The sequence below is a fragment of the Rhinichthys klamathensis genome, unplaced genomic scaffold (genome assembly GCF_029890125.1).
Source record: "Rhinichthys klamathensis goyatoka isolate OS25496 unplaced genomic scaffold, OSU_Roscu_1.1 h1tg000123l_1, whole genome shotgun sequence".
In the NCBI taxonomy this organism is placed as follows: domain Eukaryota; kingdom Metazoa; phylum Chordata; class Actinopteri; order Cypriniformes; family Leuciscidae; genus Rhinichthys; species Rhinichthys klamathensis.
In genome coordinates this window covers 5,344,887-5,369,957 of record NW_026606660.1, presented here as the reverse complement: position 1 = coordinate 5,369,957, position 25,071 = coordinate 5,344,887, and the positions used below count along the sequence as shown (strand labels likewise).

The window sequence follows — 25,071 nt, the reverse complement described above, 5'->3', positions numbered from 1 at the left end:
ACACTCAATTATTTGCTGCTCACAACACTGCTGAACTCTGAATACAAACGTGTGAAGCCAATATGCCGATACTTATTATAATAAAATGTCCAACTTTTGACATAAAGAAGCCTTTGAATGTGGAATGAAAGATGCACAGGCATATTGCTTTTGACCCCACATTTTCCCCAGTGTAGACGTTTCTAAATCTAAGATTGCTTTATTCTTTCCCCCACCCTGCCAGCAATATGAAAGCAGGTAGCGGGAGTTTCTTCTTGACACAGATCAATAAGCAGCCTTGCTATTCGTTATCAGAGACGGCTTGTAGAGATCCGGTGGTGGGGGTGGCTGCAGGGCTTTCATGATGGATGACAGAAAAATTGACCCTAAGATCAGCCACTGCACATACTTTAATCTCTTTTTTTTCACTGGGAGTGGAGACAACAAACACATGTGGCACGTAATGATGCCACAAAGCTCTCAAACTTGATGTGACCATCAACAGTTGCCTTTGAAGGGGTCCATCCATACACAAGGAAAAACAAAGCTAAATGCAAATCCCACCCTAGGGCTGGGCGGTATGACGATATCGCTATCACAACATAAAATGTCTATTGTTAGAGGTATTGCTATATCGTGTATATCGCTTTTTATAAATATACAGCACTATTGACATTTCAGAGTGATGAAATACATGAGGCGTAATATATTATGAAAACTAAGGAACTCTGTGTGGTACTCATGCATACTGGCACACTGCCAAAGTGCGAGCACAGAATGCTGCCTCTCTCTATCGCGAATTTTTCGATTTTGAAAAGTGTTATTAAGCACAATAAACAGTGAAAAAGAACTCAATGCGGTGTATGCGCTGACTGACACACAGCGTAAGAGTATGTACAAAAAGCCGCGTCTCTCAGCATACGATCGTGAATTTAGTTCTCTTTTATGTCTTATTGTGCTTGAATGGTCATTACAAACGCAATCATGTCAAAATGCCTATCGTGTAGAATATTCATGGAAACACCGGTTATGTCTCAAGTGAAAGTGAACTGTTGGGTGTAAACCAGACGTGTAGCAGTATAATGATCCATGCGTTTAATCTTAAAGTGACAGCAGCCTAATATACTCTGCCTGCTGCTCTATGTGATTAATGTGAATCACTGCTATTGACTGAATAACTTTTTAGCTTTAATAAGAATCAATTTAAATTTAATTCATACAGGGAAGACTATGCAGTATTTTATTTTTACATTTGATTACATTTTTGTACTTATTTTAATTACATGTTAAACCTACAGTCCATAACTTTTGGCGCTCTAGCTGTTAATAAATAAAACTGCAGGAGTCTTAAGGAAGAACATTGTAGCTGGAGCTACGTCTCTCTGTTTATGTCTATGACGAGTCACGCAGGTACTGGGAACTCCGCAGTGGTACGACTCGTACCAGTCTACAATAGTCAGAATATAAACACTTATTATAGGTGTACCGTAGTGATTCAGGAAAAGACAAAAACACAGTTTGGAAAATGGATTCATGATGTACATTTTGTAAATTTTGAACAAAAAAAGTTGTACCTGAAAAATGTAATTTGATTAACAATTTTTTTTTTATTATTAGGTGTTCAAGCACGAAGTGCTGAAAACCTATTGTATTTGTGCTGATTTTTATTATTATTATTATTCCGCCCTAAAACGCATCGTGCAGACCAAACCGTAAGAGCTAGAGACTTGATATTTGGGATTAAGGTAGCACAGAAATCGAGGAGAGGTTGAGAGAGTATGAGCCCGATTGGCCCATAGGTGGCGCTATAGCAACAAAAACGCGAAAGTGATCATAACTCCTAGACCCTATGTCGTAGACTCAAGTGTCGTATATCATTGGAAAGCTGGACTCTTGACTTAAAATACGTATATCTCCGAATTCATTTCCGGTATGCAAATTTTTCCGCTATTTCCGGTTTTGTCCAAAACCTACTTTTGCGAACTAGTCCCTGGTTTTTCGCCCGATTGGAACCAAACCAGTGCAGAAATGTTCTCTGGAGTCTGAATATCAATAATTATCAAAAAAAAGTTGAAATTTCGATTTCCGGTTGCTAGGGGGCGCAAAATTAACGTTGTGGGAGGAGCCTATTTTACTAAAACGTCTATAGCTCAAGAAGTAAATGAGATATCTTCACCAAACTTGACACTTGTGTATGAGGACAGTTTGGGGTCACAGTAAAAAAACCGCGTCGATTTAACACTAGGTGGCGCTATAACATTAAAAAAACATAAAAGGGGGTGTGACCACCTGACCGTTTGTCCGATTGACTTGAAAATTGGTATGCAGTGTCTTGGTCCAAGGTGCCATGTATGTGTAAAAGGATATTGGCGTATCTCAAAAAACATGGCCGCCATCGGCCAATGAAGTTTGAGCACCTGTGAGACGAGGTTAACGGAGGCCAATCGGAACGAAACTCTATGGGCATGTTCGACTCATGGCCCAAGAGGTCTGTAAGAGTTTTGAAAGAAATCGGCCACTAGTTGGCGCTAACGAGTTTTACGGCTCTGTAATCACGTGGTGTTGCACACATCCCCACAATATGCATATCATTTGATAGATCTCCTCATGTTGAACAACTTTGCCTCTAGAACCATTGCTGTCAATCAAACCGTTCATTAAATATTCACGAATATGTTAAAAACCTACTTTTGCAAACTAGTCCCTGGTTTTTCGCCCGATTGGAACCAGACCAGTCTAGGACAATTCTCTGGACACTCTAGATCAATAATTATCGAAAAAAAGTTGAACTTTGCCCTTTGCTTCGCTATAACAGGGTCATTTATAAAAGGGGTGTGTCAAAACACACTCAAAAGCCTATAAATCATAAATAAAAACTCAGAACTTCACAAAAATTGATGAGCATATGTGTCATACCATGGTGAAGAAGCATGCAAAGTTTCATGGAGATCGGACAATAGGTGGCGCTATAACTGTTGAAAAGCTTTAAAACCATGTATTTCCTATGGTAAATTGCCTGTATTGGCTGTAAATGGTCTTTTCCATCTATGATCGTATAATTTTCATATCTTAATGTTTAAAACCAGTGCAGTACAATTATCTGGACTCTCTAGATCAATAATTATCAGAAAAGGTATAATTACTTCATTTGGATGGCTATAATAGAGTGTAAATCGGATGGCTATAACAGCTATAACAGCTTGGATGGCTATAACAGCCAATAAGTGGTATTTTACTGCCCCCTGCTGTCATTTCATCATACTACTCTCTAATATTTTTATATATAATTGATATTTAGACTTTATTAAATCATTATTTTAACATTTACAATCACATTTTGTCAAAATTCATCTATTGCTCTGTACTCTCTAGAACAATAATTATAGAAAAATGTATAACTTCTTCATTTGTATGACTATAATAGGGTCAATTCAATATGTAACCTTGACCGAAAGGCAATATCTTTTCAATAAATGCTCATAGCTTCTTAAAAAAAAGGTCAAGAACAGCTATAACTGCTTGAAAAAAGGCTAACAGCCAATAAGTGGTATTTTACTGCCCCCTGCTGTTTAAAAAAAGTCATTTTGTCACACTACTCAACTATAATTAATATTTAGACTTTATAAATTCACTATTTTAACATTTACAATAACATTTAGTCAAAAATCGTCTATTGAAGTGACAATTGAGTCACATTGGCTCCTGAAGTTCCAAATGTCTCTATCTACATCAGAATGAGCGTGTGTAGATTAAATTATATGAAAACATGGCCTATTGTATAAGTAGGCTGTAATAGCACTGTTGTCCACTAGATGAAGCAGCAGCATTAGATATTTTTAATCTTTTTTTATATGATTTTCACAATAACATATCCCAAAAATGTGTGTGTGTGTGTGTGTGTGTGTGTGTGTGTGTGTGTGTGTGTGTGTGTGTGTGTGTGTGTGTGTGTGTGTGTGTGTGTGTGTGTGTGTGTGTGTGTGTGTGTGAAAGCATGCATTATGGAGTTAACATGAAAAAAATGGTTTGCTTCAGTGGAGAATACTGGAGAAACAAAGTAGTTGAAAATGAAAGTGAGCCAATAAGTGGTCTTCTACTGCCCTCTGCTGGCCACTCTTCTTATTAATAGTCTTTTTTTGTATATAGACACTATAAAATCACTTATATAACAATTACTATTATAACACATTCTTATTTTGTCAGCGTTTATCACTTCAATTGTTCTTATGCTTCACATAATTGCTATCAACGTGGTAAATCATGGTAAATAACGCCAGAAACATGGTAAATCATAGTAAAAAAGGTAAATCATGTTAGAATCCTGGTAAATTATCCTAGAATGTGCTATATCATGGTAAATCATCCTATAACATGGTATATCAAGGTAAACTATGGAAAAATCATGTTAGATTCATGGTAAATCATACTGGAACATGGTAAATCATGAAAAATCACACTGAAATGTAGTATATCATGGTAAATCATGCTTGCTACATAAAACTTAATGTATTTTGATGCTTTTGTGCTTAACGGCCTGAAAGGCCTTAACTGCTTGAACACCGCTAAAATGCTGCTTGCAGCTTTAATTATTATTAGAATTGTACTATTGTTTGTAATTTGCTTTTTTTTATAACAGAAATAAGATAAAATTAAAGCTGCAAGCAGCATTTAGCGGTGTTCAAGCAGTTAAGGCCTTTAAGGCCGTTAAGCACAAAAGCATCAAAAGACATTAAGTTTTATGTAGCATACATTTAAACACTGACATAATAGATGGAAAAGACCATTTACAGCCAATACAGGCAGTTATAGCGCCACCTATGGTCCGATCTCCATAAAACTTTGCATGCATGTTCATGATGTTATGTCACATATGGATTTATTCAGAAACATGGAACTACACACACACACATTCTATTGTAGATTAAACTGTCTCATTCAGGGTTCACATTTGTCAATGTGACAATGAATTTTGACTAAATGTGATTGTAAATGTTAAAATATTGATTATATAAACTCTAAATATGAATTATAGAACAATAATAGTCAGCATTATGACAAAATGACTATTTTAAACAGCAGGGGGCAGTAGAATACCACTTATTGGCTTAATATGCCATTATGGTCATATAATTTCCCCCCTTTTAACTGTAATAGAGGCAAATTTTGTCCGATCTGTCTGAAAATTGTCATGCTTGTTTAGAGTGATAGGTCTCATGTTCTGAGTTGTTTTTAATAAGATCTGAGCATTCATTGAAGAGATATAGGCTTTCGGGCACACTCGGTCAAGGCTACACATTGAAGTGACCCTTTTATAGCCATCAAAATGCAGAAGTTCAACCTTTTCTGATAATTATTGATCCAGAGAGTCCAGAGAATTGTACTGCACTGGTTTTAAACATTATGATATGAAAAGTATACGATCATAGATGGAAAAGACAATTTACAGCCAATACAGGCAATTTACCATAGGAAATGTATGGTTTTAAAGCTTTTTAACAGTTATAGCGCCACCTATGGTCCGATCTCCATGAAACTTTGAATGCTTCCTCACCATGGTATGACACATATGCTCATCAATTTTTGTCAAGTTCTGAGTTTTCATTTATGATTTATAGGCTTTTGAGTGTATTTTGACACGCCCCTTTTCTAAATGACCCTGTTACAGTGAACCAAAGGGCAAAGTTCAACTTTCTTTTGATAATTATTGATCTATAGAGTCCAGAGAATTGTCCTAGACTGGTCTGGTTTTGATCGGGCAAAAAACCAGGGACTAGTTCGCAAAAGTAGGTTTTTAACATATTCGTGAATATTTAATGAACGATTTGATTGACAGCAATGGTTCTAGAGGCAAAGTTGTTCACCATGAGGAGGTCTATCATATGATATGCATTTTGTGGGGATATGTGCAACACCACGTGATTAAAGAGCCGTAAAACTCGTTAGCGCCAACTAGTGGCCGATTTCTTTCAAAACTCTTACAGACCTCTTAGGCCATGAGTCGAACATGCCCATCGAGTTTCGTTCTGATTGGCCTCCGTTAACCTCGTCTCATAGGGGCTCAAAATTCATTTGTCGATGGCGGCCATGTTTTTTGAGATATGCCAATGTCCTCATACACATACATGGTGCCTTGGACCAAGACACTGTATACCAATTTTCAAGTCAATCGGACTAACTGTCAGTCCTTTATATGTTTTTTTCATGTTATAGCGCCACCTAGTGTTCGATCGTCGCGATTTTTTTTACTGTGACCTCAAATAAAGCTCATACATACGTGTACCGAGTTTGGTGAAATTATTTTATTTTGTTCACGAGTTATACCCATTTTAGTAAAATTAGCTCCGCCTCCTGCGAACGTTTTGACGCCCCTTAGCAACCGTGAATCGAAAATTCAACGTTTTTTCGATAATTATTGATATTCAGACTCCAGAGAACATTTCTACACTGGTTTGGTTCCAATCGGGTGAAAAACCAGGGACTAGTTCGCAAAAGTAGGTTTTGGACAAAATCCAAGATGGCGGAAAATTTTTCCAGACGCAAATAAAATCGGAGATATACGTTTTGTCCGTCTTGAGCCAAGGATTACAGGGATATAAGACACTTGATTCTGGGATAAATGGTCTAGGAGTTATGCACGATTTCCTACTTTTGCTTGCTATAGCGCCACCTATGGGCCAATCGGGCTCATACTTTGATAACCTCTCCTCGATTTTTGTACTACCATCTGGCAAAGTTTCAAGGCTCCAGCCCTTACGGTTTGGGCTGCACGATGCGTTTTACAGGAGAAAAATAATAATAAAAATCAGGACGATTACAATAGGTTTTCAGCACTTCGTGCTTGAACACCTAATAACACAACAAAAAACTATATTTTGATATATATCGTTATGAAATAACATTTATCATATTGTGAAATAAGAATTTGGTCATATGGCCTCCCCCTTACCAACACTTTTCCCTTCCTATTACACACAGAAATATGTCAGATTGGAAGCTAAATGGATTTCGAAAGCAAGGTTATTATAGTTAACGAAAAGTAAAACCATGTAATTACTTGAAATAAAATTAAATATAAAAACAAAACTTTATTTATTTTATTTCAGCTAGTTACCAAGGCAACATTTCTCATTTCTATTTGTTAAAGTTATGTTTAACTTGATGTACTAAAACTAAAACTGAATAAAAACTAAACAGACCTTTTTAAAGCAAAAATATAAATCTAATACAAATTATGTTTAACTTGATGTACTAAAACTAAAACTGAATAAAATGAATAAAAACTAAATAGGCCTTTTTAAAACAAAAATATAAATCTAATAAAAATGGCAAAAACACAACACAATTAATTACTAAAACTTTACCAAAAATTTTAATGAAAACAGAAAGATAAAAACTATAATAGTATAGTTCAAACTTAACCACAAATCCAAACCTGCATGAGTCAGGTATGGGCACTTTCATGGGCAGTTTTAGTCCTTGGCAGTGTGAATTACCATTGAAACCTGAACATTTCTCTATTGTGTCTCAAAAAAAGAAAATAAAGTGATACCAGTTTGGAATGACACGAGGGCAAGTAAACGCAGCATGAGACAGTGGCCACAGGTGTGTTCAGTCTTACCTTAGTCGTGGAGGTCGTGCAGGTGGGAGCTAATCGCTTGCAGGTCAGCTCGCTATTGGACGTGTTGGTTGTCCCGGTGACCGGGGTGGGCAGCAGCGAGGGGATGACGGGCAGGGGGAGGAGGCCGGGACGGTTGTTGCCGCTGTTGGGGACGGAAGAGGCAGACGTGGAGACACAGCCATTAACAGTGCCACCGCAGCTGCTGTTGGTGATGCAACGCTCCCTCCGCTCCCACACGCCACGGAAATCCCGCTCAAAACGCTGATGGTACCGTGACATCATGACAGAGCGGATCAGGAGAACGAGAAACACTTCTGCTCACGGGGAGCTGGAGAAAACCTAATGGAGAAGAATAAACATATTAACATCTCAAAAAACTATCGTTACTTTTACAAATAAACACCAACAATAAAGATCAATATAAGGAAGGATCGGCAAAATGGAAACCTAGGCTCATTGGAAATTACATTTTTACAAAAACATACCTATACATACAAGATACATACATATTGTATATTCAATACTAAGTTATGACCAAAAAACACTATCATCGTGCATGATTTGTTAACTAATATATTATGACGTTTGTATCAACCATTTGTATAACTAGCTCCTCTAACCAAACTCTAATAGTATCTCAATGATACTAAAATAGCACTCCTTCAAAGTCAACCAAAACACTGCTAAGTATATAAGCATTGTAAACAAACGTTTTGTAAAATAAACTAAATAAATCTGTTGCCAGTTACATTTAATTGTTCCGGAGAAAACCGAAGATGCTATTTCACTTCGAAAATGGCATGAAACGTGAAAAGCAAAGCATTATCATTTTGCAAATGACCAACAGAAGGTTTTTTTCCCCATGTTTTTTTTCACACATCTGCAATTTAGAAATAAATGATATTGCGCCTCTTGAGGATATGTCACCTGAAAAATGCAGCAAATTGTAGTTTTTGCAGAAATGTAGCCAGAGTAAAGTATTTCAAATGAGTGTAGGTTGTACAATGGATTGCTAGAGAGTATATCAATGATCAGTTTATGATCAATTATACAGATATAAAACAAATATATTGCCATTTAAAGACACTTCAATCAACATAAATGATTCAATTGACAGCCCTAATTAAAATTCTCAAGGAGAATTAGCCTAATCATCTGATTTTTTATAGTAATTAAATAGCAATTAATCTTATATTTTGAATCTGTCGAAATCTGAAAGTATTTAAACATCGGATACATTATAATTTACACTTATGCAGTTCATATGCTTAAGAACAATGACATCAGTACGTGTGTTTTACTAGTAAATGATGTTTAATACTTTTTGCTTCAGTGATAATTTTCACCATGCAAATACTTCAAATAACCGGTTGATTTGATTTATTAATAAATGAGCTGTTAAGAAGAACGTTCTCCATCATACTGATGATTGCAGCTCCATCTCGTCTTTAGAATCACAAAGCTTTAATGTTAAATTAGATAAATCTGTTACTTCCTTCTTTTTACAATTTACAGCTGGCTGAAACCATTAAAAGCAATGAATGAATGCAGACATAGCATAAGAATTCAGTGTCTGGTCAGCATCTCCATTGTTGCATGATTCTGCCTTTGAATTCAGCACAAAAGACGAGAGGTCAAATGTTGTCTGAATGTCTAGAGAGTTATAGATAGCAAGAGCTTTACAGATCAGTCCAGCAGCACAAAAGAATCACACTGATGCTGATAACAGAGACAAATGAACATGTTTGGTGAGCGTGTATCAACTTTGTGAATATAAACATACAGTGGATATAAGAAGTCTGTTTTTATTTGTATCTTTTATTCTCTGAAATGTCACTTTGGTTTTCAGTGATATTGCATAGATTGTTATTTTTACATTGAAGGTACAAAATATTTCATATCATTTAATTGTACATAAATATAATTCGTTTAATTTTTTTCACGTGACAAAAACCAGCAGTTCTGGGTTTGTAGACTTCTTATATCCACTGTGTGTAAGTACAAAAAAAAACCAGATAAACAAATTATTTAAATATACATTAAATACACACACACACAGACACACATATATGTATACATATATGTACAGTATGTATACATTTTACAATACATACATAAACACAAACACACTACTGTTTTAGAACGGTTTGATTTTTTAAAAAGTTTTTTAAGACAAGTACAAAGTCTTCTGCTCACCAAGGCTGAATTTATTTGCTCCAAAATACAGCAAAAACAGTGTGTAACGTAGTTCCTAGTTATGGGAAGGAGGCGGGAACCGGCTGACATTTAAAATACTTTAATAAATAAATACAAAATAAAAGTAAAGACGGCAGCCCCTCACGGACGACTGCCGCCACACATAATAAAACAAAACATCAAATAAAACAGTCCAAGCCTGGTCCTCTCTCGATCTTCACTGTCATCGCTCCTCCTTTTATGCTTCCGCTCCTCCGTGAGAGACACGAGACCGGTGCGTCGCGCAGGTGTCGCTCATTATCAATCACGCCACCGGCCTTGTCCTGCTTGCCACACAGTAATATTGTGAAATATTGTTACAATTTAAAATAACTGTTTTCTATTTTAATGTATTTTAAAATGCAATTTATTCCTGTGTTGGCGTTCCTAAGTATGGTGTTCCTAATACTCCTTTAGGTGAGTGTATATACAGTATATATGCATGTATGTATATACACTCACCTAAAGGATTATTAGGAACACCATACTAATACTGTGTTTGACCCCCTTTCGCCTTCAGAACTGCCTTAATTCTACGTGGCATTGATTCAACCAGGTGCTGAAAGCATTCTTTAGAAATGTTGGCCCATATTGATAGGATAGCATCTTGCAGTTGATGGAGATTTGTGCGATGCACATCCAGGGCACGAAGCTCCCGTTCCACCACATCCCAAAGATGCTCTATTGGGTTGAGATCTGGTGACTGTGGGGGCCATTTTAGTACAGTGAACTCATTGTCATGTTCAAGAAACCAATTTGAAATGATTCGAGCTTTGTGACATGGTGCATTATCCTGCTGGAAGTAGCCATCAGAGGATGGGTACATGGTGGCCCTAAAGGGATGGACATGGTCAGAAACGATGCTCAGGTAGGCCGTGGCATTTAACTCTCTGGGGTCGGCGGTATCGCCGGCGATACCAGCTCACTTTTTTCCTTATCAGTGCAAAAGAGACTATAATTACTCTGTTGATTTTGATCTTACATATAAGTGTTATACATCATTCGATCCTGTTAAGTTTGTATTTTTTTTGTGGAACCTCACAATAAAAACAAAGTGTTGTGCTTTTCGCCAAATAAAGAAAAATAAACATGATGCGCGTTCTGTGTTCTCACTGTCAGTGAGGTCCATTCTGAAACGCGTCCGAAAAATGAACTGTAACTAAGTCAATACTTGTCACAGAGATACGAGACGTGTCTTTTTAAAGCTTGTATTCTCTTCTTTTAAATGAAGTAATTTATTAAAAAAAGAAATATTTCCAGTTTATGTAATCCGTTTGAAACCAAGGAGAGGTACAGTTTTTTCGTTCTCAGTTCATTATCTTTAATTAGCTGAGGCCGCCACGCCCCCAGCGCTTTTCACATGGTAAATAGGTGACCTAACGTTATGCAAAGCACACGCCCAGCGATCAATGGCATAAAAACACGAAGTTTCTCCATCAGATTCACTGATAGTTCATCGCGTTTTGAGAATGGCACTCTACTCCTTCAGATGATTCTGGACAGCAGGGAAGGATTCACCTTTTCCTTCACAAATTCGGTCGTCCGAATTTGAAACTCGGACGACCAACGGCTGCATTTTGAAGAACGAATTGACCCCGCCGAGGATACAAGCTCGGAGTAAGTTGTTTAGTGTTATATATTCATTTTCTGATTATAGAGCTCAAACGAATTTTCAGACTATATTTTGCCTAGTTTTAGCTAGCTTTTGACGTAGGAAAGATTTCCTCACAGTCACAATATCGCTATATGTAGACCTATACGCTCGTGTAAACTTTTTAAATGTGATATTAGCCTACTACATATATTTCACTCAGTTTTGAGATTAGTTTATGACACTGATTATCATGCTAAAATACTGCCTTATGCGTAATTTATTTTGTTTGCGAATAACTGCTTTGGTTATATAATGATTTAGTGAAATATATTTCAGCCTCCGGTAAAATATGTGATACTGTCTAAATACAATATAGTATTTATGTATAAATGTTCAGTTAGGCTAACTGAAATAAAACCATGTCTATATTGTGAAGGGTAGTCAACTTTAGCATGGGTGTGTTCACTTATTCTCTAAGCACTGTGTGTGTGTATATATATATATTAGGGGTGTAACGGTTCACAAAATTCACGGTTCGGTTCGATACGATACACTTGTGTCACGGTTCGGTTCGGTACGATTCGGTACGTTTCCGATACAGCAAAAAGAAAGAAATGCCAGAGAAATTTCCTTGATTTAATCTTTTTAATTATATTTTTATTAAAACTAACATCATAAAGTATGATATTTTTTAACTTTGAGCAATGATGGAGCTATACTTGACTTTTCTTAGGAGCTTATAAAACAAAACAGCTCCTTGGACAAAATTAAATGTAATATTGTAGTAGTTATAAACAAAGGTTTATTTTAGTTCAGATTAACATTTGAGGGCAGCAATTGTATTCATAATGTCAAAATAAAACCGACGTGATGTTACTTGAAAGCATTATAGCCTACTATTCCTGCCAAACTTCCATGGTTACAGTTAGTAGTGTTACTACAGTAAACCCATGGTGAATGTTGCTGATCTGTGGACACTGGATAGTTCATTCATGGCACAATGTTTCTTCCTGGTTTCCACGTCAGCGCTGTTTGATCCGTTAATAACGGAGAAATGCGAATGTTTCTCACTAGATCTTGCAGCGATGTTATAACTTCAGTGGCGAATTCAAATGCTTTCTTTACTGGATTTGGCTGTGTAGTAACAGTGCTGATGATTAAGATCGGCTCGCGCTGTATTTGTCCAAACTGATAAACGGTCCTTCAACCACACAATAACGAGTGGTTTCGTTCCGCTTACATTACATTTGCCATTTGATGTTGGGCAATGTTGTGGTCACGCACATTATGAGCGCGCTTGCCACGCGTGACGCGCCTTCATTTGAAATAACGAAATTTTGGTCGGCAGGAAAAATGGTCCAACGAACCGTTCGGTTCAAAAATGCGTACCGAAAACCGAACCGAAAGCCTCGTACCGAACGGTTCAATACGAATACGTGTATCGTTACACCCCTAATATATATATATATAATTAAATCGCAATTTTAACCAGAAAAATCTAAAATGCATGCCCAAAGTCATGCAGCCATATAGTTTCTCTTGATATCAGCATGTGCAAAAAGGTGTTTATTTTTTATTTTATTTTTTTACAGGGACGAGATGCCACTGATGAGTCCTGCTGACAACATTCAACAGTCTCTGTACATGAACATGGTAAAATGAAAAATCAAACACCTTGGAAATGACAGGTATGTAGCTACTATGTTTCAGGAATGGCACAAAGTTGTGTGACTGTTCAAGCCTCTGTCTTTAGATCAGTGTGTTTACTAATGTGCTTTTTTGTCCTTTGTTGTGTATCTTTGGATTATGTTGTGTTGTAAATAAATCCAAACAATCTAAAAGCCATTCTTTTTTAAATCTCCTCATTCTTTGTGCAAGGCTCCTCGTAATGATAGGGCCTGATAGCACCTAATAGGGCCATTATGGGAGGGTCTTTGTCTTTCTCAGGTGTGAAATGCATACATATTAATGAGAGATCATGCCCCTTCGCATAAAGCTTTCTGACACAAAACGTCATTAAAAATGTAAAATACTTTGACTTATCTGAATGAGTAGTCAGGATGATTCTCACATAGTTTTGGAGCAAATATTCTTGGCTATGTGATACAATTTTCAAAAGTCTTGTGAAGAAATAATCAATATGTGTTTTGTGGCCTTATTTCAGAAACTTTAATTTTTAGTTTTTTTCAGTAACCATGCATAAACAATATTCTCTCAAAAATACAAATATGTACATACATGTTGCTCACATATTATGGTAGCCGTGTTTGTGCTAAATAGAGTGTAATTACACCTGTGCCATTAATATGTTTATAAGCAACTGAAAAAAGCACAAATGTCAGGGCATGTCAAAACATCTCAAGGACCACAGAGGGTTAAACGATGCCCAATTGGCACTAAGGGGCCTAAAGTGTGCCAAGAAAACATCCCCCACACCATTACACCACCACCACCAGCCTGCACAGTGGTAACAAGGCATGATGGATCCATGTTCTCATTCTGTTTACGCCAAATTCTGACTCTACCATCTGAATGTCTCAACAGAAATCGAGACTCATCAGACCAGGCAACATTTTTCCAGTCTTCAACTGTTCAATTTTGGTGAGCTCTTGCAAATTGTAGCCTCTTTTTCCTATTTGTAGTGGAGATGAGTGGTACCCGGTGGGGTCTTCTGCTGTTGTAGCCCATCCGCCTCAAGGTTGTGCGTGTTGTGGCTTCACAAATGCTTTGCTGCATACCTCGGTTGTAACGAGTGATTATTTCAGTTAAAGTTGCTCTTCTATCAGCTTGAATCAGTCGGCCCATTCTCCTCTGACCTCTAGCATCAACAAGGCATTTTCGCCCACAGGACTGCTGCATACTGGATGTTTTTCCCTTTTCACACCATTCTTTGTAAACCCTAGAAATGGTTGTGCGTATAAATCCCAGTAACTGAGCAGATTGTGAAATACTCAGACCGGCCCATCTGGCACCAACAACCATGCCACGCTCAAAATTGCTTAAAATCACCTTTCTTTCCCATTCTGACATTCAGTTTGGAGTTCAGGAGATTGTCTTGACCAGGACCACACCCCTAAATGCATTGAAGCAACTGCCATGTGATTGGTTGATTAGATAATTGCATTAATGAGAAATTGAACAGGTGTTCCTAATAATCCTTTAGGTGAGTGTATACTGTATATATATATATATATATATATATTAGGGCTGTCAGTTAAATGCGTTATTAACGGCGTTAACGCAAACCCATTTTAACGGCGTTAATTTTTTTATTGCGCGATTAACGGCCTTTTTGGCCTAGCAAACTTTGTAGTTTTTTTCACATGCTTTTGCAACAGGACGCGGCATGCGCGGCGCTGCGCTATGAAACCCATTCATTTCAATGGCTTGCGCCGCGCGAGGACGTTTTGCTGCTTCGTCGACCAAAGCGCAAGCGGATCTAGCTAGACCGGAAACAAAACAACAGGCACGCCGCACACACTTGTTTGGGCTTGCGAGCCGGCCAAATAGTAGGTTAACGTTACGTTTTGAGTGGATGACGAGTGCGAGACGCCAAAATCCATGCCAATAAGATTCTGAATTGAAAGTTTACTTTTAAAAAGTTGCCAAATGGTCCCATTGACAAGACCAAAGTAATCTGTGTGTTTTGTCGTTGTGAACTGAGCTATCATCGCAGCACGTCCAGTCTGAAATACCACTTGATGGCCAAGCACACACACACACAGCTGATGTGAATTCTCCGCCCCCTCGTCAATATCAGTAGCCTACCTCGTCAGTATTTCTTTCACCCTTTTATTGATGGACAGTGTTACATTGTGTGAGAGATTATTTGCTCCAAGTGAGTATATGCCAAAGTTGTTTTCAAGAAAAAACATTTGCACAAAGCAAGCCGATCCACTTTTCCATGTTGATAAGAGCATTAAAATGAGAAAAAATAATGGGACAAAAAGAAATCAAGAGACATTTAGAATAGATAAAAATGTGCGATTAATTGCGATTAATCTCGAGTTAACTATGACATTAATGTGATTAATCGCAATTAAATATTTTAATCGTTTGACAGCACATATATATATATATATATATATATATATATATATATATATATATATATATATATATATATATATATATATATATATATATATATATATATATATATATATATATATATATAAATAATCAAAATATAAATGAAAGTCAAAAGCACATTTTTAGTCATACCTGGAAACAAATCCTGTTCAAATAGGTTATATGGGCCATTCTATAGAATTGGTTTAAAGTTAGAGTTGGAAACATCTTGAAAAGAAAATGGTCTTTTTCCATAAATCTCTTATAAAGTATTATTTTTTAAAGTAGGCCAATACATTTTATCATACATATTTCAAAGTTAAGGATTCATTATTTTGATATAGCCTAGCTTGCATTGGAACAAACAGTATAACAGTTGATTAGTTTATTTTTGACAAAACATACTATATGGTAAAATGGTAAAATGGACTGCATTTATATAGCGCTTTCACAGACCCAATGGCCACCAAAGCGCTTTACATTTTGCCTCTCATTCACCCATTCATACACTCATTCATACACCGACGGCGGTGTCAGCCATGCAAGGCGCCATCCAGTTCGTCGGGAGCAGCTGGGGTTAGGTGTCTTGCTCATGGACACCTCGACACTTGGTCAGGTGGAACCAGGGATTGAACCACCAACCTTCCGGTTTGTAGACAACCTACATGAACCACTGAGCCACTGCCGCCCCATATATATTTAACATATGAGCAGAAACTGTCTAACAAAAGCTTATTTGATATCTATTTTAGAGTAAAAACTTTATAATCTATCCAAAACTAGTCAACGAAATGTTGTCATTACAGACACTATTCTATATCGCGATTAGAACAAATCTTAGTAGGCTATAGCAATATAGTTTGGATGTGTTCATGTAAAAATAACGTTTACTAATGTAGGAGTGAATGAACGCACAGATGCGATGGTTTTCATTTATACTTCTGCGTCGTTGTCCGCCTTGACGCGCAATTACGCATGCAGAGGGAGCATGTGAAACCCGGGGAGCGGTTCTAGCGGACCAATCACAGCGCTTGCGGTACGCGTAGAATTGACGTGTTGTTACATTTTTGGAGAGGTGCACGTCAGGGTACGCCGAAGGGTACGCACGCTACACACAGCCTACGACGTAGCTACGGCGGGAGGTCGACGCAGAAGTATAAATTGGGCTTTACGCGCAAATCACTCTCATATTTACTCGTATATTTACGAATGTTTCATGAATGAGACCCATTGCGTGTGAAATCAGGGCACCAAATTTGGAAATCCACTGTCTCTTCAAAAGAGTCCGTTTGCAAGCAGCAGAAGGCCACCTTATGTTACACACGCACAGTAAACCTGTATTGTTCACTCAGCTGCGCATAATAGCAGTGAATTAATAAAAAAACACAATATTGACCCGCGTTCTGTTTTCTATCAAGCGCCGTGCACGTTTGCGATGACGTAATATGCACGCAAACGCACCAAGGTTCGATAGAATCAAGTTGAGTGTGAAACCAGACTAACGCTGCGGGGGGCGCCGGGAACAAACGCAATCGGGCTCGGAGAGTAGTATGAAGCTGCAGACTCGGAGCCTGCAGCTACAGTCCCCCACCCAGAGTCACGCATTCTCTGACCCCTCGTTTTTCGAGACAGCGCCTCCTATCAAATTGGATCGGATAAACATGTGAAGAACTTAAGCCGAAACGTGAGTATCGTCAATTCGATCATACTCATTCGATTTCTTTGTTAATCAAACTACTTTATAGCTCATCGATACACCAACATATTAATAGTCCATTTAATATTTGTAAAGATAGTTTGTAACAAAATTTGAGCCGTTAACGTATGTTTTTTCGCCTTTTTACCCCCGAAAATATTTTGATAGCTAACGTTAGCCTTTAACCTTGGACTTTTTGTAGACAAACCATTGTAAAAATTGACATTAAAGCAGACCAGATAAATACATTAAGTGTGTTAATATCAAAGAATGTCATCATTAATTATTTAATCAGATTTACCTTTTGACCTTTTTTTAATTACCGGACCTTTTCTCCTAAAACTATAAATTGAATTAATTAATGCCGGAGTAATTATTTTACTTTATATAATTTATGTAGACTACTTAAATTAGTTCTTATAAAACTTAAGTATTAAAATGAATCAATATTAATTTAACTGTGTTATGAAGTTGTTGCCACCCATTTACAACTCATACAATTGCCTAATAATCAAATTTACTATCCCTTTACTATGTATTAACCAGTCTATGGTATTAACATATGAGCTAGAATGTGTCATTTGCCCTTTTGTTTGGGTTCCTTGTTTTAATTATATTGACTGAAATTTGACTGTATGGGCTCTGTGGGCTGGTCTTAAAATTTGAATTTGAGTTTGACTCTCTTTTTTTTTTAAAGATGGATATAACAATTCAAAGGGAGAATTCACTTTCAGAAATCCAGAAATGTCATAAATGTTGCAGTTATTTTCACTGCCCATTCTGTGCCCCCATATATTTCAAACCCACAAAGTTGTCCAAAGTTCAAAAACATCTCAAGGGACACTTCAACAGAGCAGTGCAACATGAAGGTAACATTTGCAAACATCTCATTTATTTATTTTTATTTTTTTGAAAGATCATAATGCGATCGTATAGGCTACTGTTGTATTCCAGGGTACACCATACATCGATGTGGTCGCCCCTGCTGAACCCAGCAACATTATCATTTTATGATTATCCAAAGCGACTTATAAATGAGGATTTTTTTTATGCAATTGAAGACGAAAAGTAAAGTCACTAACACAATTCTTTCTTCCTTTTTTCTTTACAGCAAGATGATATTTAGGTGATCGGTAAATAAAGTACAGAATTGTCTATTATTGGTGTTTTGTCTATTCTTATTTGAGTTTTGCTTCGCATTCAAAATATCAAAAAACAGGTTTTGTAATGCTAGCATGGTATAATGTTAATTAGACCATTATAGGTTGAACTGAAAGAAAAATTAGAATTTGAATTAAAAAAACATTGTAGCATTATAATATCAAGGCAAGGCAAGGCAAGTTTATTTATATAGCACATTTCATACACAATGGTAATTCAAAGTGCTTTACATAGAAGAAATTAAAATAATCAAAACAAATAAGAATAATTAAAACAGTTTAGAATAAAAAATAAAATAAAGTACAGTAAAAACAGTCGGACGAACAGTGGCACAGTGCTCATTCAGTAAATGCATAGCTAAACAGATGTGTTTTGAGTCTGGATTTGAATGTAACTACAGTAGGAGCACATCTGATCTCCTCTGGAAGCTGGTTCCAGCTGCGGCTGGCATAGTAGCTAAAAGCGGACTCACCATGCTTAGAGTGAACCCTTGGTATTTCTAGGTGATGTGATCCTAATGATCTGAGTGATCTGTTAGGTTTATATTCAGTGAGCATATCTGCAATATATTGAGGTCCTAGCCCATTAAAAGATTTATATACCAGTAATAATACTTTAAAGTCAATCCTAAATGTAACTGGGAGCCAGTGTAGAGACCTGAGGACTGGTGTGATATGTTCCTATTTTCTGGTTCTGCTCAGAATCCTGGCAGCAGTGTTCTGTATGAGCTGCAACTGTCTTATGGTCTTTTTAGGAAGGCCAGTGAGGAGTCCATTACAATAATCCACCCTGCTGGTGATAAAAGCATGCACAAGTTTCTCTAAGTCTTGATTGGAAACAAAGCATCTAATTCTTGCAATATTTTTCAGATGATAGTATGCTGATTTAGTTATTGCTTTGACATGACTACTGAAACTAAGATCTGACTCTAGAGACACACCAAGATTCCTGACTTGATTTTTAGTTGTTAGACCCCTAGCATCAAGGTATGCGTTCACCTTGAGAACTTCATCTTTGTTTCCAAACGCAATGACTTCAGTTTTGTCTTTGTTAAACAGAAGAAAGTTTTGGCACATCCAACTGTTTACTTCATCAATGCATCGGCACAGGGAGTCAATGGGGCTGTAGTCGTTAGGCGATAGGGCTAAGTAGAGCTGTGTGTCGTCTGCATAGCTGTGATAATATCACATAATATTTTTCAGAAGATAGTTCAATCTGTAATTGTATCCCTTCCATCAGTAACATAATGAGTTTTTTGGCACATGCATTAAGCAGGGAACGCAAATATTTATTTGGATAACTTTAAATAAAACGAGACCGTAATATTGCATCCTATTGTTTTCAATGGCATTTGGATAAGGGTGCGCTGTCTCGAAAAACAAGGGGTCTGAGAACGCGGGACTCTGTGTGCGGGTGTTATACGATCTTTCGAACAGCAGGAGGCGCGGTCTCGAAAAACGAGGGGTCTGAGAATGCAGCTTCATAATATTGGGCTCGGACCGCAGCAAACGAGCCCAGTGTAAAAGCCCCCTCAGTCTCTTTCCCTTCTCAGGGAACAAGGGTTACAGTTGTAACTCGAGATGTTTTGCCACTTGCTTTAGCAACTTAATATCTAAATCTTGAAGTAATAAATTAAATAATAATACACGTGGTTTATACACCGCATTGCAATATGTACTGCATACACACTGTAAACGAAATATGTATGAACCTGGCGTCAGAGATTCAATGTCATGATAATTTCATTCATGCACTGCACTGGAAAATAAAGGCCAACAAAGATGGAAAACAAGGAAAAACTGTACGTGACACGGAATCAAATCCCTGGGAATTCCACAAGGCATGTATTTTTCAACAGTCGCTTTAAACTAAAGCTGGAGGATGGATCCAACAGTTCAAACGGCTGGAATAAAACTGATATGGTTTATCTTATCTCTGACATGTGGTTAAAAACAAGCAGGAAAAGAAAAAAATTTAGGAGTCATCTCATCTGTATGTTGTACCCAAGCTCTAATAATGTGAGATATGCAAATTACAGTATCAATGTGGGCTAAAAAAAACACTGATGCACAAATTGCTTTGATATAATGAAGAGGAAGAGGATTAAAATATTATACAATGGCTGCAGCATGTTCTGTGTCTTCACACTATGTTAGCATAACACAAAGCATACCATTAAATACACCATCCTGATCATTCTGTTCTCTACTTCAGTCCAACCTCATCTAAAGATGCCTCATGAACTATTCATTTCAATTTCATCAAGAAAAGATAAAGAGAAAACTGCAAGCCTTTTATTATATTTTGGCATTCCCGAATCATAAAATGAAAAGCTAAGCATTGTATAATAATTATAAATGAGCAGAAGAGGACGATCACATAACAAAAAAACATATTTTAAAAAATCCTGCATATATTGAATGTTTTAAAATGACTTATGTGTCTCAACCAATCAGACTTTAGAGCCACAACTATGTGTTTCATAGTTTAACTGTCACCGTCCCACAGGTAGGACGTTTACCATTATATATTTAAAACAATAATATCTTAGTAAAAACCTAAAGTAATATTGACAAACTATATATCATTTGAAAGCTTACAATCTGTAGTTTTCATATTTGGTGACTTTTTTAAAATAAATTACAGAGGAGCAGTAATTTATCAATTTGCAACAAGAATATTTCATACTCATTAGGCGTGTTTAGGCCTTTATTTTGAAATAGCGATGAACAAAAAAAAAAAAAAAACATGAAAGATTAGTAGAAACCTGTTTGTTTCATGCCAAGAGTTCAAAAGATAACACCAATTCAATTTTATGAGAAAAAAAGGTCTGAAATAATCTTCTACAATAATCTGTCAAATGTCTTCTTTAAAACAAGACCAGCCATAGGTCTATATTCCAAAGCATTCTTGAATTACAATCATTTAAGTTTGGATAGTGATTTTCATGTCTATGCGGAAAAAGGGGGGGGGGGGGGGGGGGGGGGGTGACAGTTACAGTCAGTAATCTGCATTTCACCTTTTATTTCTGATTCTGTTCCTTATAAAACCACGCTCTGATAAACTTTCCATTTATGATCTATTCAATCTCTCCTGCACCTCACAGATCAATTCATTCACTCTGCCACTTGAGACAAGATCCTGTCATGTGTGAACAATGCAGCGAGAGCAATATGCCAACATGAGCTCCTGCACACCAACTCCCGCAAAATATCCGATGCACTTGGACCCTCGGCTTTCTATCCCTGGACTGAACAATGACTTGGGATGAGAATCACTCGCAACAGCAAAATGTAACGGTTGTGTGGTGGTAAAAACACAATTACAGACACTTGAAGCTGGACCCTTTTTCATTTGAGACAGCGATAAACCACCCAGAGGACTAGCAAATACTGGGAGAAAATGTCAAATCAATTCCAGCATTACAGCAGTATGATTTACAAGGCCAAACGCCACTTTCAATCATATCATAGAGCTTGAGCATGTTTCCCCATAAATCTCATTTTATGGAAGGAAAATGTGCATAAAAGATCACTAATAAAGGAGAGTGGCAGTTTAATTATCTGTTAAAAACCTCATAAAAATTTGTACGCAATAATTACAATTTTAGATTAAAGAAACGAGATGGGATTTCAGAGCTCAGATAAAAAAATAGTGACAAACTTTAAAACTTCAAGTACAACATAAGAAACAACTTGATCAACCCAGGAAAATGTGGAAAAATGTGCATGTGGAGACATTTTTGCAAAATGATATTAAGTTGCTTCTTGCACATTCAAGTGGCACTAAAAGCGCATTCAGTTTTATACGAAACAAATAAACGTGATTCTGTTAAAGTTTTATTGCATTGGTTGTTGTATCTATCGCAGCAGTTAGAAAATGAAATGTCAGGTGAGTGCACTGTAAGAATAATGCTCTATCGTGTTTGAAAATAACATATCAGCTACACTAAACCCTAAATCGTTTCTCAACGGAGGCGTTCAGAGGGCACTGGGAGTAATATTTTAGAAAGAGGGCGTTGAGGTGTTCTTGGGGGGAATTTGTTTAAGCGGTGTATAGTATAAGCCAAAATTTTTAGAAGATGAAACTCGTAACTTGCAAAATAATATGTTCTGCAACATTCTAACATTGGAGCATCCTTGGACACATCAATGCGACAGTTCCAAACCATTTGTCCTGTTGTCGGTTGCACGAGCGTGTGGAGTGCATCAGAAATAGAACAGGGCATCTGTTTGCTATCGGTGACTGTAGACAGAATCACTAATTATAATGGGTTCTATGTGATTTGATGCGATGAGTTGTGCTGTGTGCGTTCGGTGTAGATATACTTTTTTCTTCTTGTTTTCCGTTGGGAAAAAATATACATATTGTTTGCTGATTGGTAGCAGTTTGTGATAATCTATGTAATTAAAGTTTCAATGCCAAATTTTTAAAGCATTTATAAATATCATTTATAAGCACTCATAAATATCATTTCTATTCGCATGGCTTTTTTGCTCCTTTGAAAACTAATGCTAATGATAAAGGTATGTCAGACATAATTTTAAAGACACCTCAACATCGCCAAAGGCTACAGCACTGAAAATCACAAAACAATACTATGCATAACATTTTGTAAATCAATTTATTACACTTATTGTTAAATCAATTTAATGAATCTTTTCTGAATGAAAATATCAGGGTTTTTTTTTTATTCTACTGACCCCAAACATTTGAATGGTAGTGTAAATATAATAATTATAATGAATACAGAATAATTATCAAAATGAATATATAGGAAATACAATTTGACTACATTTTATTTGATGGGGGCGGTAAGGGACCTATATAATGAATGGAAACTGCAAAATGGCTCATTTAGAAATCATTATGAGACATCACAACCTCATTAACATATGACTACCCACATTTACAACAAATATAAAGTATTCATCAACACAGTAAATCAGTAAATCAGCAACTTGACCTGACAATGAACTATACCAGTACTCAGAGCTTAGCGAATTATAACAGAGCTCATTAGCATATACCGGTAGAATGTAATTTATTGTAATTGTTTTAGCATCACTGTTATACTATTATATAGTTGTTGTGTTATTAATATTTTGAAAAAGTTTTATATATTTTCCACTTTAATTTTAGTTTAAGTGATTTTATTGAGCTTAGGTTGTGCATTTGTGGTTTTATAAATACATTTTTATTTCAGTTTTAGTTTTAGTTATTTTAGTACTTCAAGTTAAACTAAACAACATGAGAAATGTTGCCTTAATGTTATTTTATTTCATGTAACAAAAATGTCTTTATGGTTATGGGCCCTTGGGATGTTTTGACATGCACTGACATTTGTGCTTTTTTCAGTTATTTATAAACATGTTAATGGCAAAGGTGTAAATTCACTCTATATAGCACAGACGGGACTACCATGATAAGTGAGCAACATGTATGTACATGTTTGTATTTTTAAGAGAATAATGTTTATGGGTGGTTATTGAAAAAAAATAAAAATGAAAGTTGCTGAAATAAGACCACAAAACACATATTGATTATTTCTTCACAATACTTTTGAAAATTGTATCACATAGTCTAGAATATTTGCTCCAAAACTATGTGAGAATCATCCTGACTACTCATTCAGATAAGTCAATAAAGTATTTTACATTTTTAATGACGTGTTTTGTTTGAGAAAGCTTTATGCAGGAGGCGTGATCTCTCATTAATATGTATGGCATTTCACACATGAGAAAGACAAAGACACTCCCCATAATGGCCCTATTAGGTGCTATCAGGCCATATCATTACAGGAGCCTTGCACAAAGAATGAGGAGATTTAAAAAAAGAATGGCTTTTAGATTGTTTGGATTTATATAAGGAAAATACAGGGTGCATACGTCTGGACACTTCTATCACACACCCTTCACCATATAGACATGGTTTTATTTCAGTTCAAAGTTCAAAGTTAGAGTTGGAAACATCTTGAAAAGAAAATGGTCTTTTTCCATAAATGTCTTAGTTTGATCATACATATTTCAAAGTTGAGGATTCATTATTTTGATATAGCTTGAACAAACACTATAACATCTTAGTTGATTAGTTTATTGACAAAACATACTATATATTTAACATATGAGCAGAAACTCCTAACAAAAGCTTATTTGATGTCTATTTTAGAGTAAAAACTTTATCCAAAACTAGTCAACGAAATGTTGTCTTATTTAGTCTGTAACAGTACGTATCTGTGCGTTCATTCATTCATTCATTCACACACACACACACACACACACACACACAAACATGATTCACATTTAAACAGTATGCTATTTTTCCGTTTACAGACACTAACGTTATTCTATATCGCGATTAGAACAAAGCACTTGCATAAAACACTTACTTCTCAGCTGAATCTGTTGCTCCTCCTCGAAGTGAAAATAAACCAGCACTTGTTCTGTGGTAAATTGTCCCAGGATTGTTCCTCATATAGCCGCACAAGACGACAGATTAATCTGACTAAAAAATAATGTGTGTTTTCAGAGTTTATGGGCGTTAACGCGTCTCAATGTGTTGCTTCACATATTTGCGTTTGAATAGCGCGTGCTCTCAGTGGGCGTGTCACATTACCAGAGATAATCAGCTGAGAGAACGATAATGAGACGGGCTGACACGTCTCTCTTTTTATATAGATGACATAAACGGAGAATATTAATTTTAGTTTTAAATCGGATC

General features: G+C 36.4%; 1 protein-coding gene across 2 annotated transcripts in view; it reads right to left on the bottom strand.

Moving 5' to 3' along the window:
• Window positions 1–25,071, bottom strand: part of LOC130088931 (kelch-like protein 29) — a 184,992-nt gene that overhangs the window by 123,118 nt on the left and 36,803 nt on the right. For both annotated transcript variants that reach the window (XM_056255941.1, XM_056255942.1), the window contains one exon: window positions 7,595–7,933. In XM_056255941.1, the coding sequence (XP_056111916.1) occupies window positions 7,595–7,876 (282 nt within the window). In that variant the 5' untranslated portion in view covers window positions 7,877–7,933. The remainder of the gene's footprint in view (window positions 1–7,594; window positions 7,934–25,071) is intronic.